Source organism: Amblyraja radiata, chromosome 38, assembly GCF_010909765.2.
Source record: "Amblyraja radiata isolate CabotCenter1 chromosome 38, sAmbRad1.1.pri, whole genome shotgun sequence".
NCBI classification, from domain to species: domain Eukaryota; kingdom Metazoa; phylum Chordata; class Chondrichthyes; order Rajiformes; family Rajidae; genus Amblyraja; species Amblyraja radiata.
This window is the reverse complement of record NC_045993.1, coordinates 12440246-12456008: the sequence shown is the minus strand read 5'-3', so window position 1 is coordinate 12456008 and position 15763 is coordinate 12440246. Positions and strand designations below refer to the sequence as shown.

The window sequence follows — 15763 nt, the reverse complement described above, 5'->3', positions numbered from 1 at the left end:
TCGCACCCGGTCCATCCTCGACCCCCAGATGAACTGGAAGACGGCCCGGGTGATCCCTGTGGCGTAGGAGGGAGGGACAGGCCACACTTGCGGCAAGTACAGCAGCCCCGAGAGCACCTCACACCTACGCCTCACCCGCTGAGTTTCCTCTGAGACAGTGGCTGATCTATCCTCAGTGCTAGATCCCCATGGACCTCAATTCCCCAATTGTTTCACTAATTGCCTATCTCCACTTTAAATACATCTAATGAGTTTGTCTCCCCGGGCAGGGACTCCCCGAGATGGGCCATCCTCTGTGAGAAGAAATCCTCACATACCTTCGTTTTAAATGACGAGTTATTTTACTTTCAACTAAAGTCTCTTTGTCCAAGATTCTCCCACTGGTGGAAATATCCCATTCATGCACTGACCTTTCTGTCCTGAGCCGCCTCCGTTGTCAGAGTGGGGCCACATGCAAACTGGAGGAACTGCACCTCATATTCTGCTTGGGTAGCTTGCAGCCCAGTGGCAGGCAGGTGGGACTAGTGTAGCTGGGACATGCTGGCCGGTGTGGGCAAGCTGGGCCGAAGGGCCTGTTTCTACACTGTTTCACTCTCTGAACATTGAATTCTTCAAATTTCGGTAACCTCTAACTAATTCTCCCACCCCCTTTCCTGCCCCACACTCCTCTCCTCCCCCCATTCCCCTCCCTCGGGCCCCATCTGGACTCCCATCTATTTCTGCACTCCCCCCCAGTACTTTGCTCCCCCTGGCTTCACAATCTGCAACTCTTAAAACCTGTCTCACACCTGTTATCCTTATCTCTGGTCTGGGTTCCGTATCAGAAAGGGGGAGGTCAGGGGGATGGTCAGAGTCCCTCCGCTCAGTCCGTCTTAACCTACCTGATCTCCCGGTGGCTCAGCACTTCAACTCCCCCTCCCATTCCCAATCTGACCTTTCTGTCCTGGGCCTCCTCCATTGTCAGAATGAGGCCCAGCGCAAATTGGAGGAACAGCACCTCATATTTCGCTTGGGTAGTGGTATGAACATTGACTTCTCCCACTTCAGATAGCCCTTGCTTTCCCTTCTCTCCATCCCCTTCCCCTTCCCAATTCTCACAGTCTCCGCCTCCATTCTATCTTTGTCCGGCACGCTCCCTCTCCTGATATCAGTCTGAAGAAGGGTCTCGACCCGAAACGTCACTCATTCCTTCGCTCCAGAGATGCTGCCTCACCCGCTGAGTTACTCCAGGATTTTGTGTCTACAATCTTATCTGGGGCCTTTGTTCCATCCATCTACTGATGCACTCCTTAGGATTTCATGATTCAGTAAATCTTGCCTCAATCTTCTAAACACCAAGGAATGCAGACCCAAGTTGTCTCACCTCTCTTGAAAGAACACCCTCTCCCATTCCAGGAGTGAACCTGGTGAATCTGCAGTGGCTTTACCCCTATGCTGTTGCATCCTTTCTTGGGTAAGAGACCAAAACCATACAAGGGGGCGCCGGAGGAGGGCGATGGCAGCCCTGCCGGAAGTCTGTTCGTTTTTTTCATTCTTTGTGTTATTTTTAGCGTTAGTTAGGGGCGCGGACTTACCATCGGAGTGGATCCCTTGCCTGGGATCGCTCCCACCGCGGCCTGCGGACTTACCATTTAGGGCTCACAGTCTCGGGAGAGGCTAGTTGGGAGCTCCAACGCCGCAGAAGGTTCGACCAGCCCTGACGCGAGGATTGATCGCCCGAAGTGGGGGAGCTGACACCCACCCCCGATGCGGGAGGGTGCATGAGGTTCACCAAAACCACCTGGATTAGAGTCCATTATTTATGAAGAGAGTCTGGACAATTCCGATTGTTTTATCTGGAACTGAGGTTAAGGTTGACCCGATTGGAGTATGTAAAATTATGAGGGGCATAGAGAGACGGACAGTCAGAACCTTTATTCCAGGGTGGAATTGTCAAAGACCAGAGGGCATAGCTTTAATATGTAGGAAGGAACTGCAGATGCTGGCTTAAAGCGAAGATAGACACAAAAAGCTGAAGTAACTCAGCAGGTCGGACAGCATCTCTGGAGTAAAGCAATGGGTGACGTTTCCAACCCGAAACGTCACCCATTCCTTTCCACCGGAGATGCTGTCTGACCTGCTGAGTTACTCCGGCTTTATGTGTCTATCTTCGGCGTAGCTTTAAGGTGAGACGGGTAAAGTATACAGGAGAATGTGCAGGACAGTTTTCTTCTTGTAGAGCAGAATGGGTCTGGAACACTCTGCCAGGTGTGGTGGTGTAAACAGATACGACAGTGGGGGTTCAAGATATATTTAGATAGGCAAGTGGCTATGTGGGGAATGGAGGGATATGGATCACGCTCAGGTGGAGGAGATCATTTTAACTTGACATTATGGGCCAAACATTATGTTCTTGTGCTGTACATTCCAACTTCAAGTGCTGCACATCAACTTTAGCATGCATTGATCTGCGATGTGAACTGCTGTTTGTGGAAGATGAGTGGACACAGCCACTCCCAAACATGGGTTTCGACCCAAAACGTTGCCAGTCTGAAGAAGGGTTTCGACCCGAAACGTCGCCTATTTCCTTCGCTCCATAGATGCTGAACCATGGTCATTAGTCATCGGCAAGCCGCAGATGCTGGCAATCTGAAATAAAAACACTCGCTGAGTTTCCCCAGCATTTTTGTCTACTCCCAAACAGGACCTGGATAGGTTATGAAATGGAATATTTGGTCGGGCTGTTGGGAAAGGAATGTCAGTATGTCAGACGTGATAGGAGCAGAATTAGGCCATTCAGCCCATCAAGTCTACTCCACCATTCAATCTTGGTTTCATGGTGCTCCAAAATATTCCAAATGGAATTTAAACTGGAGGTGGTGAAGGGAGGGCTTAAACCAGAAAGGGTTATTGGGAAGAAAGAGCTACTTTAAATCTAGTTGCATCTGGTTGGGTAACTATAGTTGGGTGGAGATTATTCCATGCTTTAATTGTGCGGGGGAAGAACGAATTGCTGTACAACACATCTGTCTTTGTAGCTGGGATCACAAATTGGATCGAATGCCCTCGTCTGCTCCTAATTGGTTTGGGTTTGGTGTGGGTCTTGTAGTCTATGTCGAGCTGACCATTTAACATTTTATAAAAACAGGTCAAATGGTGAGCTTCACGTCTGTCTTGGAGAGGGTTCCACCCCAGAGAATTCAGAAGTTTGGTGACACTCGCTTCTCTCTCATAGGTGTTAGTAACAAATCGAGCTGCCTGTCTTTGGACACGTTCGATGGAAGAAATGTTTTTATTTGTGTATGGGTCCCATGCTGCAACTGTGTAGTCCAAATGAGGTCTAATGAGGGTGAAGTATAGCTTCTCCTTGAACAATGATGAAAGTTGCACCTCAGAAAGTTTAGGCTGATCTCTCTCCCCCCTCCTAACCCCATTCTCCTGACTGCTCCCCATAACCCCCGACACCCGTAGGGTGTAACCGAGTGTTTGTCATGATGGGCCAGGCATGATGGTTGCGTTGGAGCACTGAGACTCATCCACGAGGAACAGCTACAGGTGGATAATGTAAAGCCAGGTTTGAATTTATATAGTGCCTTTCACATCCTTGCAAGATGTCCCAAACTGATCGACAGCAAATAAGGGCATGAGGAACTGCAGATGGTGCAATCCTCAGCAAATCACAAAGGGTTGGAGGAACACAGCGGGTCAGGCAGCATCTGGGGAGGGAATAGACAGGCAACAACCCCCCCCCCCCCCCCCCCCCCAAAACATAATCTGTCCATGCCCTCCACAGATGCTGCCTGCACCGCTAGCACGCTTACAGAGAGAGGAAGCGGGAGAGTTATGATACTATTATCCATATTCTGCAGCCACAGGTCACGGTTTAGGAAGGGCTTCATGTTGAGTAGATTTGGCTCAGATCAAGTTACCAGGTAATTGGAGAATGGGGGAGAAAGCTGTAGGAGAATTCTGCAGAAGGGTCTCGACTAGAAAAGTCACCCATTCCTTCTCGCCAGAGACGCTGCCTGCCCCACTGAGTTACTCCAGCATTTTGTGTCTACCTTCGATTTAAACCAGCATCTGTAGTTCCTTCCGACACAAGCTGTAAGAGAGGTGGGAAGCAGTACAAAGCCTGGCAAGTGATAGGTGGATACAGGTGAGGTGGGGGGGAATTAGCAGATGAGTGGAGATAGTGACAAAGGCTAGAGATGAAAAAGAGACCAAAGTGTGTCAGAGGAAGAGATACAGGGAGCAAGATGTAAAGCCAGAGGGAAGAATATGGGTGGAAGGGCAGGGTGGTGAGAGTATGAAAGGTGGGACAAAATGCACTGGTGTGGTTGCACAGATAAAGGAGGGTTGGAGGGATATTTTACATTAAATTGGTGAATTCAATGTTCATACCATTCGGTTGTAAATACCCAAGCGGAATACGAGGTGTTGTTCCCTCCGGTTTGTGTGGGGCCTCACTCTGGCATTGGAGCGGACCCAGGACAGAAACGTTAGCGATTATATGCAGTCCATCCCACACTCGATGCAGCAGGGTGAACAGAATGCTGTCCCTCTGCCCAACAACCCTACAACCACTTCATTGAGCGCTTGCTTAAGACTGGTCTTTGAAAGAAAGACAAGACAGCTATTTTCTGTACAATATCTATTTGGGTTGTATTGTAAATATAAGAAACAGAACACACTGTTTGAAGATAAACGTATGTACACAACCTGTCCGACTGCCATTGCTGGTCTGTACAGACATGCCCCTCGACTGGGGTACAGAGCATCATTTAAAATGGTCAAACACCAAAAGCGTGCTTACAGCGGTCACTGCCCGGACACCACATCCCGGTACAGGTTGTGAGTGAGTGAGTGGTGCTAGCCTCTCGGTGTTACATGGGAACAAAGCCCTGCCTGTGTTCAGCCCCGGCTGCCTTCACTGTGCAGCTAGCTGGCATGTGTTTGATGAGGTCTGGAGCCCGTCTTCGACGATGCCTTACATCACTGCACCTTCCCTGGGTCTACCCACGTTCAGCAACGCTGGGGGAGTCTGTGCTGGCCACGTCTCTCAGGGTGACTCACACACTTACGGGAGGGAATGGGAGGGGGGGCGGTGGGGGCAAAGTTACAGAGATCATGTGCACCTTATCCCAAATGTGACTGAGCAACAAAGAACAGGAGCTGCCTCATAAAGGGTCTGTCCCACTTTCATGACCTAATTCACAACCTCTGCCAAGTTTGCCCTTGACTCATACTCACAGCATGGTCGTCACAAGGCCGTAGGTAGGTCATAGGAGGTCGTAGGCAGGTCATAGGAGGTCGTAGGCAAAGATCCTATAGCAAGCAAGATGGTCCACTCGACGAAAAAGACGTAGTACAGTCATGGGCAGATTCATGGGTAATTTTCGGCCCCATTTCCGTAACCGGCTTCCGTCTCCGCACCAAAGATCCCATAGGATAATAGTGCGGAGACGGAAGCCGGTTACGGAAACATCCTCGTAAAAATAAAAGTTATTTGGTAAAAATCTTCTCATTTTCAGAATTTTAATTTATTAACACAAACTGTTCCCCCGCAACGTTGATTACACTGCGGGTCGGGTCGGGTTACTGAAATGAATGAAAAAAAGGCCCACGTTCTGTTCCATTGTGTACTACACGTCAGCCCATTGCATTTAGCAGGAGTGGTCCATCTTGCTCCGCTATAGGATCTTTGGTCGTAGGTGGGCCGTAATGCTAGTTGTAGGCACTCGTGGCATCAAGTGGGTCGGGGTGTTTTTTTCAACATGATGAAAAATGTCCACGAGTAAAAAAGATCGTGAAAGTGGGACACACCCTTAAGGTTGGTGGGATTCAAAGCACTGCTCCAACCAAACCAAGTTACTCCCGGGGGACAGACACGAAATGCTGGAGTAACTCAGCGGATCAGGCAGCATCTCTGGAGAAATGGATAGGTAACGTTTTGGGTCGGGACCCTTCTTCAGTGCAACCTGAAACGTTACCGATCCACGACTGACCCGCTGAGTTACGCCAGCATTTTGTGTCTATCTTTGGTATAAACCAGCATCCGCAGTTCATTTTAATTACAACTTTTCTACTCCTGGAAGCTTTATTTCTAATAAAAAAACAAGTTTATTGCAAACAAATACACCCCCCACCGAGTGGACCATGTCCATTATTACATCTCTGGGACCTTTCACGCACGTCTCTGGATAACAGCTCCTGTTGTTTCTTTAACAGATAAAATGGGAACACAGGCTGTGGTTGGAAAGAGGCTGGGTGTGAATCAACCACAGAGGCAAGACATTCACATCGTTCACCAGCCACGTGAAAACGTACAGCATCCCCTACATAACCCGGTCTACTACAGCACAAGTGTGGAGGAAGGAACTGCAGATGTTGGTTTAAACTGAAGTTGGACTTAAAAAACTGGGGTAACTCAGCGGGACAGGCAGCATCTCTGGTGAGAAGGAATGGGTGACGTTTCGTGACGCTGCCTGTCCCACTGAGTTAAGGGCCTGCCCCACTTGGGCATCACTTGCGCGTAATTTACGCGACATCATTTACACGTCACGAAGCACGATGTGCGCATCGTGACACTCACGTGTTGCGCATTGCGCGCTTATGGTGCGTGGTGACATAGGCAGTGACGTGCGGTTGCGCGTGGCTCCCCAGGATTTTGGTAAATACAAAATCTTCGCGCGCCATCTGCGTGACACGCAAATGACACCCAAGTGGGACACGCCCTTTACTCCAGCTTTTTGTCTATCTACTTCAGCACCAGACGGTTACCAGCCAACCTCGCACATCCCAAATTGTGGTCACGGTGACACGACTGAAAAGGTGCCCCAGGCAGCAGTGGGAGAGGGTGGAATGATGCTGGGGTCTCCATCTTGTTGGGGTGATGCGTTTGGCTTGCCACACCCAGCTGAGAGATGCTTGGCTGCCTTATCCCGGGATGGACAGGGACCCCCAGCACTCGAGTGGACCACGGACCAGAGAGAGCGAGAGAGGGAGAGAGAGGGACTGCACCAAGGCCGACACCACACAGAAGACGGCCGCTGGGAGTGTGAGCGTGGACCAAGCTGACACCAGGACAGAGGAGCCCTCAGCACCACTCCAAGCTTCATCAGTCTCGGAACAACTCTGGCACGGACAACACAGCGTCCACTTGGCGGGGCTGGAAACTGGAAGTATCCAGAGCTAATTCTGCCACCACCATCATCTATTGTGACAAGCGATGGCTCCCACTGATTGTTGCCCGGAAGCTTGTGTCCTTTTCAGGACGGACGATGACAGCGATGTCAACATTTGAAACATGGAAGATGGACACAAAAGAAGGGGCCGGGCAGTGGAGCAGAACACTGGGGGTCTGATGGAGAGAGGGTTGGGGGGGGGGGGGGCTTGGATGGAGCAGGGAGAATGTGGAGTTGTTGTGAATGTGTTGACGGGTCTGTTCTCGTGATGCAGTCCATATCCAATGGGAAGTAGACAGTTATGATAGACACAAAATGCCGGAGTAACTCAGCGGAACAGACGGCATCTCTGGATCTTCCTTCCCTGCAGCGATGCTGTTAGACCCGCTGAGTTACTTGTGTCTTTTGCGGCATTTTGTGTCTATCTCCAGTGCAGAGCCAGCATCTGCAGCTCCTTCCTACATGGAACTAGACAGTTGCCACGGGGAAAAGTCCCCAACACTACACTTCCAAATCCAGGTGAAGGTGCAGCCAAGAAGTTCATTTATAACCGGTCACCTATTAGTGGGAAGTATCTTGATGTTGACATCGATATGTCCTCAACAATGAATCAATCAATATAAGGAGCAGTCTACATCTCATTCTAACAAGGGGTCACATATAATTGATCACAGTACATCAGTCAGTATCGTGCTGCACTTGTGGCATCTTGACTGCAATACTGGCCGATGTCACGGCAGGACCCTCGCACACTGGGCTTGGTGTCCTGGCCGCTGTTTCAGACTGCGGTGGGTTAGTCCAAGATTAACCCAGGCAGGTTCTGCTGCGTTTCACAGACGGACACACGGGGCCCGCTGCGCCAACTGGGATAAGCCTCGCCGGCACTCACTGGCAGCAAACACACCGGCACATCTTTCAACTATGAATAACAACAAAAAAATAAAAACACCCTTCTGACAATGCCTGAACGATCACCCAGTCACACCGATTCACGGCTAAAGACAAAAACGGACAGGAACTTGCTCTGTGGACACGGCCTGCGGTGGGCGAGCGGGCTGGCAGGACGCGGAGCCCAGGATCACGCAGGCCGTGACCACCTGCTGTGCCAGCCTGTGGCTGCCCAAGGGGTCGACTCTCTACTGCAACAGGAAGGGGCAGAACCACCCCACACGTTGAGACGGGCTGGGAGGACAGAATGACTCTCATCACACAGCAAAGGGTCTATTCACCCCTCTTCTTCCACAGGGTCCACTCACATATCCACACGGGGAACCCGGCCGACTGCTACACAAAGGAGTCCTTCTCTCAGACACGGGCTGATTCACACGGGATTTACAACCTACGAATCATCTCTCTCTGGAAGACACCAGCAGTAAAATTGAACACAGTTTCCCTTTTAAACACAAGCGCGGCCTTGTACCCGTGCAGTGTTCGATATACGCGCCCCTTCACCTCACGCGGGGACCGTCAGAAGGCCCTGAGATTCTTCCACAAGTGAGACGCTAAAGAGGTTGCTTTAATGCGATTACAAAACGATTTCACTGCATTTATTAAATGCAGGGAGCCTCCGTGACAGCCATTGGGTCCTGGAGTTTGATGCCAGGACTCAGGGGGAGGGAGCGGTGGACCGGACAGCCTTTTCCTCTCAACGGTCCAGACTGCAGGATGGCAGCAGCCTAGCCCAACACACTAAGCAATAGAGACCCCCCACCCCCCATAAGCTGGAGGCAGGGAAGGATCAGCCACATCGTACACTCTCTCAGGGGTGGGTAGGTAGAGTGTGAGTGTAGAATCGTGAGCGGGACACTGGGCCTGCATGGAGTCTTGTTACTCGATACCCAGGTGGACCGGAATGCAAGCGGCCCCCCAGCGCCTCCGTCGCATTCCCTTTCCCGGCCTAGCTCCACAGGGCTTCCCGTAACACCGCCCTCGCCTCTCCTGCTCCCCTCCCGCTGCTGATAGTCGGCCGGGCCCAGCTGCTAACACGAGGCCGCTCCAGCGGAGAGAAGCACGAGGCGGATTCCCCCCCCCCCCCCGCCCCCAGCCCCGCGAGCGAGAGGTTGGGGAGGTGGGAGTTAGGGAGCAGTGATTGCAGACTCTCAGTCCCAGTCCCCACACCTCAGTCCTTAGCGCCCTGCAGAGCACGCACACACACACACACGCAGGCAGAAAGACACTCACACACACAGACAGTCTCTCTCACACACACACAGTCGGTCAGACACATATACAGTCAGTCAGTCTCAGACACAGTCAGGCAGACACGTGCAGGCAGACAGACAGAGACACACACACACACAGACGGACAGACACGCACACAGACGGACAGACACGCACACACACACAGACGGAGACACACACACTCACACACACACACACACACAGACTGAGACACACACAGCTTTGCATACACATCCAACAGCACTATAAACATTGGAAGGTGATTGAGAAAGCCAGTAGTTTAGTTTTCTGCTGCCTTTCTTTGTCCAAGCTATGGCACGTGTGTGTGCAGCTGAAGGTGAGCAGAGAAGCAGTGACTCAACTGCCTGTGGGGGAGGTGGAGCTCTGAGTCAGGGTGTGGGCAGCAGCCGGTTAAAGTGCTGCATCTCTGTCACTCTAGCTGCCTCCCACAGAGCTCAGCCTACACTGGAGAGAGGGGACAATTGACCAATGTCCTTGGAATCACTGTATTCAGGCTAGCCCATGGAACGACCTGTATCGCCAGTGAAGGAATGCAGTCAGGCACAGTGGCTTAAAGGGCGCATTCACTGGCTTCATCGATGGGGTGAAGGGAGGAGAGAGGCTGGGGTATCTGGGGGAGAGAGAGCACAGGTGACCTCAGCTACTTACTGCTCATTCTACGTCACCCGCTCCAGACAGCATCAGGTGGAAAGGACTTAAAGAAAGTCGGGAAACCATTAAACACAACAAAGGCAGAGGAGTTGGGCTGTGGGCGGCCGCGTGTGGGGGTGGCATCGCCAGCACCAGTTAGAGTTTGATCTTGAAAGCGGTGGGCTGGGCTGACGTCGAGGGTCCCGAGGATTTGAAAAGAGCTTTCAGGACAGTCTCCGGGTCGACCTCTGCCGGGGGCTGGTTGGACGGGCGAGGCTTGCTGCGGAGAATCTCGGGCTTCTTCACCGCCGGAGTGTCGCTCAGTCTCCTGCAGGGGAAGGACGGAGATGATCAGTGACCGACAACCCCCGTGTTTCAATCCCTTCCCTTCCCCTCCCCTCAGCACCTTAGTAACCCTGGGAGGCACGGTGGCACAGCAGTAGAATTGCCCATTCGCGGGTCCAGCCAGTGGGTCGAGAAGGTTCACCAGACTGATTCCTGGGATGGCAGGACTTCCATATGAAGAACGACTGGATCGACTCGGCTTGTACTCGCTAGAATTTAGAAAATTGAGGGGGGATCTTATAGAAACGTACAAAATTCTTAAGGGGTTGGACAGGCTAGATGCAGGAAGATTGTTCTCGATGTTGGCTAAGTCCAGAACAAGGGGTCACAGTTTAAGGATAAGGGGGAAGTCTTTTAGGACTGAGATGAGAAAAACATTTTTCACACAGAGAGTGGAGAATCTGTGGAATTCTCTGCCACAGAAGGTAGTTGAGGCCAGTTCATTGGCTATATTTAAGAGTGAGTTAGATGTGGCCCTTGTGGCTAAAGGGATCAGGGGGTATGGAGAGAAGGCAGGTACGGGATACTGAGTTGGATGATCAGCCATGATCATATTGAATGGCGGTGTAGGCTCGTAGGGCCGAATGGCCTACTCCTGCTACTATCTATGTTTCTATGATTAACTAGGGGTAGTTTTCAGAGGCCGATTAACCTGCAAACCCGCACGTCTTTTGGAATGTGGGAGGAAACCAGAGCAAATCCACACGGTCACAGGGAGAACGTACAAACTTCACAGCGCCACCGGGCTGCCCTTAAGTGCTGACGAGGAGGCTTTTGCTTGTCAGGAATGGCCAAAGACATGGTGGGAGTGTCCTCTCCCCAAAACCCAGGCAAGGGCTGCATGCTGGGGGCGGTTTCGTTCAGCGGTAGGTGGGAGATTCTCTGGGAAGGTGGATTCAGGGTGAAGAGAGGCACATGGCAGCAGCCAGTGCCACAGGAGGGCTTATTGCCTGTGGCCTGAGTTCAGGCAAGCCAGGGTGATGTAGGAGGTGAGGGATGTGTAGGAAGTAATTGCAGATGCTGGTTTAAACCGAAAATAGGCACAAAAAGCCGGAGTAACTCAGCGGGACAGGCAGCATCTCTGGAGAGAAGTAACGGGTGACGTTTCAGGTCTGAAGAAGTGTAGAAACCGTCTTGGCTGGTAACCGTCTTTTGCTGAAGTAGATAGAAACTAAAAGCTGGAGAAACTCAGCGGGACAGGCAGCATCTCTGGAGAGAAAGGAACGGGTGACGTTTCGGGTCTGAAGAAGGGTCTCGACCCGAAACTTCACCCATTACTTCTCTCCAGAGATGCTGCCTGTCCCGCTGAGTTAATCCAGCTTTTTGTCTATTTTAGGAGGGGATTGATGCTGGACATCAGGAAGGGGATGACTGAGAAACTCCCACTGGTTTCTGCCTACACGCCTCATGCAGCAGCAGGCCTGGTTGACCTCTGCGAGAAGACAGGACTGTTCCATTAACTGTAACTAAGTTGGCCTCAGAAAGGTGGCGACTCTGTGTGTACTGCCCGGGAGAGGTCTGCTGTATTTATCGGATAGTGTGCAAAAGCAAAGAATTTTACTGCACCTGTGACAATAAAGTATCATTGAATCATCATTGAACAGCAAAAGGAAAACATCAGAGCATGCAGCTTATGTGCAGGGTTTGGTGAGAGAACACAACCTTAGACTGTCTTTGGCTTTCTGACAGAAAAGCCGCCCCTTCTAAGCCCTTGGGCAGTCAGGAGTTTGAATGCAAACCTGTTGCAGGGACTGGGTGAACAGACTCAGTCCCAACACGCCCATCCACCTATTTTTGTACCTTTGGCAAACCGGGAAAGCTTATATTTTGTTCCCTTCCCCAGGTCAATAATGCAAATATACACAATTGAGGGCAAGAACTGATCGCTGGGTTACTGCATTAGTTACACCCTCCAGCCGTAAGGACAGATATAGGCCAACTGTCAGTATTAAGTCTGTTCTAAAACCCACTTCCTTCAGTAGCTTGGGTTCGTCACTAAAGCACCAGCCTCTCATGTGGCACCTTGTCAAATGCCTTCTGGACATCTACACACACTCCATCTACACGCCCCCCTCCACTGACCAGTAGCAAGAGAACTCATCAACATTGGGTGGGGAGGTGAGGGAGAGGGGACGGGGAGAGGGAGAACCTGTGAGGAGGGGTGGGGGAAGAAGTTGCAGGGAGGGGTTGGAGGAGATGGGGTGGGGAGAAGGTGTAGGGAGGGGCGGGGAGAAGGAGGAAGGTGAGGGGAGGGGGGGGGAAGGTGGGGGTGGAGAAGGTACAAGGAGGGGCAGGGAGTAGGTGTAGGGGGAGAGGTTGCAGGGAGGAATGGGGAGAGGTGGGGTGTGGGGAAGGGGTGCAGGGAAGGGGAGAAGGTGCAGGGAGGGGAGGGATATGGTGAAGGACATGCGGGGTAGGTGTATGGTGGGAAGGTGTGGGGAGAAGGGGCGGGGAGAAGGTGCGGGGAGGCGCAGGGAGAGGGAAGGGGAGTGTGGGGCACACAGCCCAGTACCACAGCCACTTTCTTTCAGCCACTTACAATAGGATTGGCTGCTCTGAAGTGATGACGTTACCATTCACGTGAAGGTTGCATTTCATCGGCTGACCTGTGAGGGGGAGAAGAGCATGTTCAGGGAGAACTAACGGAACAAACTGTACCCCCCAACCTCGCAGTTTCAAATGCTCCCCAACATCGTGCAATTTCAATGCTCCCCAACCTCGCGCAGTTTCAATGCTCTCCACAACCTTGCAGTTTCAATGCTTCCCCAACCTTGCAGTTTCAACACACCCAGTTTCAACGCTCCCCCCAACCTCATGCAGTTTCAGCTCCCCACAACCTTGCGCAGTTTCAATACTCCCCCCCCCCCACCTTGCACAGTTTCAATACTCCCCCCAACCTCACGCTGTTTCAATACTCCCCCACAACTTCGCCGTTTCCACACTCTCCCAGTTTCAATGCTTGCCCCCAACCTCACGCAGTTTCAATATTCCCCCAAACTTGCCCAATTTCAATTCCCCCCCCCCATCTCACAGTTTTTTTTGGGTTTTTTTTGGTTTATTTTATTAGAAGTTAATACAATACAAAACAATACAGTGGCACCTAATTTTAGTATTAAATGTACAACCTCTAGTTTTATGTTATGAGAAGGAAGTAAGCAAGACAAGAAAAAGAAAACAATAGAAAGGGGAAAGAGTGGAAAAATAGATGGTAGAGAGTAGAAAAATGTGAAGTGTGTATATAAAAAAGAAAAAGAAAAAAAGAAAAGAAAAAAGAAAAGGTGGAAAGTAGAAATAGAAGAGAAGGCCCCTTAAAAGAGAATTTTTCAAATCTATATTCGGAGATGTAGATCTATCCACGTCATGAATTGAAATCAGCAATCCTTATGGTACCGCTGCATCACATGATTCCAAAAAGTCGATGAAAGGAGACCAACTCCTTAAGAATTGGTCATATTTATCTATTAGTCGGAGTCTCATTTCTTCAAGGCGTGCTATGTCCATCATATTCCTAATCCACATTTTAACAGTTGGTATGGTTGTATTTTTACAAAATTTAAGTAACAATTTCTTTCCAATTATTAACCCATAATTAAAAAAAACATTTTGGTCTTTATTTAAATTGGTATCTTCTCCTATTATTCCAAATATAATCCATTCCATTTTGGGTTCTATTCTTGACTTGAAGAGCTTTGTAAATATATCAAATATATCACTCCAAAATTTATTCAACTTTGTACATCCTACAAATGAATGTGTTATATTAGCGTTTTGAAACAAACATTTATCGCATCTGGGAGAGACGTTTGGATAAAATTTATTCAACCTCGTTTTTGAATAATATAGTCTATGTAATAATTTGAATTGAATTAAATTATGTCTTGTATTAATAGAACAGTTATGTGTATTCATCAAATACTTTTCCCATCTATCCTTCGAGATCTTTATCATTAGCTCATGTTCCCAGTCTTCCCTTAGTGCTTCTGTTGAGGGTGATTCTCTATATAATATATTATTATAAAAGTATGATATTAATTTTTGTAAATCAGCTTTAATATTCATTGCTTCTTCTAAAGGGTCTAAAAATAGTTTGAAATCTATGTGTATATTTCTTCATAAAGTCACATACCTGTATATATTTAAAATATTGATTATCCTTCAATTTAAATTTAAATTTTAATTGTTGAAATGATAACAGTTTACCCAATTCATACATATCCCCTACTTTCCTAATCCCCAGTCTATCCCATTGTTGATATGTGTTGTCGATGAGAGAAGGTTTGAATGCGGGGTTGTTCAATAGTGGGGTTAGTACTGATAAATTATTTAATTTCAAGGATACTTTTATTTGTTTCCAAATTCTTATTATATTGTGAATAATTGGGTTCTTCTTATATATTATGCTATTCAATTTTATCGGTGAGAGCAGGATCGTTCCTATATCGTGCGGATAGCACTCCTCTTTCTCCATTCTTATCCACTCCAACTGCTGAGTGGAACTATCCAGCCAGTACATTATGTTCTTAATATGCACTGCCCAGTAGTAATACATAAAGTTAGGTAATGATAAACCCCCAACTTCTTTAGATTTGCACAAATGCTTTCATTGAATTCTATGTGTTCTGTAATCCCATATAAAATTAGTGATAGTGGAATCTAGTTTTTTGAAAAAATATTTTGGAATATATATTGGGATCGCTTGAAACAAATATATTAATTGTGGTAAGAAAGTCATTTTTATAGCGTTAATTCTACCTATCAATGAGAGCGGAAGTGTTTTCCAAAATTTAATCATATCATTCAGTTTATAGTGGTATAAAATTGGCACTAAATAATGATTTGTGTCTTCTCGTAATTTGAATACCCAGATACTTGAATTTTTCTGTTGCAATTTTGAAGGGGAATTTTAGTAAGTGTCTCGAATCCTGTGGTTTTAAAGACATAATTTCACTTTTATTCCAATTTATTCTATATCCTGAAAAAGAGCCAAATTCCTCAATTAGTGTTAATAAGGTGGGTATACTCGTTTGTGTATTAGTAATATATAAAAGAATATCATCAGCATATAGTGAAATTTTATTCTTTGAATCCTTAGTGTTATATCCGTGAATATTCGGGAAATATCTCAGTTTCAATGCTCCCCCGACCTCAGTTTCAATGCTCCCTCAATTCGCGCAGTTTTAATGTTCCCACAACCTCATACAGTTTCAGTGCTCTCCAAACACCACAGTTTCAATACTCCCCAAATCCCACATAGTGCCCCTCTCCAACACCGGGCAGTTTCAAGGCTCCCCAACAACGGGCAGTTTCAATACTCCCCAACTACCCAGCTTCAATATACCCCAAACCCCATGCAGCTTCAATACTCCCCAAATCCCGTGCAGTATTGCCCGTCCCCAACATCCTGGACGATCGACACTCTCTCC

At 48.8% G+C, this 15763-nt stretch overlaps 1 protein-coding gene across 1 annotated transcript in view; it reads right to left on the bottom strand.

Annotated features, from left to right (window-relative positions):
* Positions 1–7799: 7799 nt before the first annotated feature.
* Positions 7800–15763, bottom strand: part of poldip3 (DNA polymerase delta interacting protein 3) — a 33274-nt gene continuing 25310 nt past the window's right edge. Inside the window, exons 8-9 of the mRNA XM_033013471.1 lie at positions 12880–12946; positions 7800–10323 (exon numbers count right to left, since the gene is read on the bottom strand). Of these exons, the coding sequence (XP_032869362.1) occupies positions 10152–10323; positions 12880–12946 (239 nt within the window). The 3' untranslated portion in view covers positions 7800–10151. The remainder of the gene's footprint in view (positions 10324–12879; positions 12947–15763) is intronic.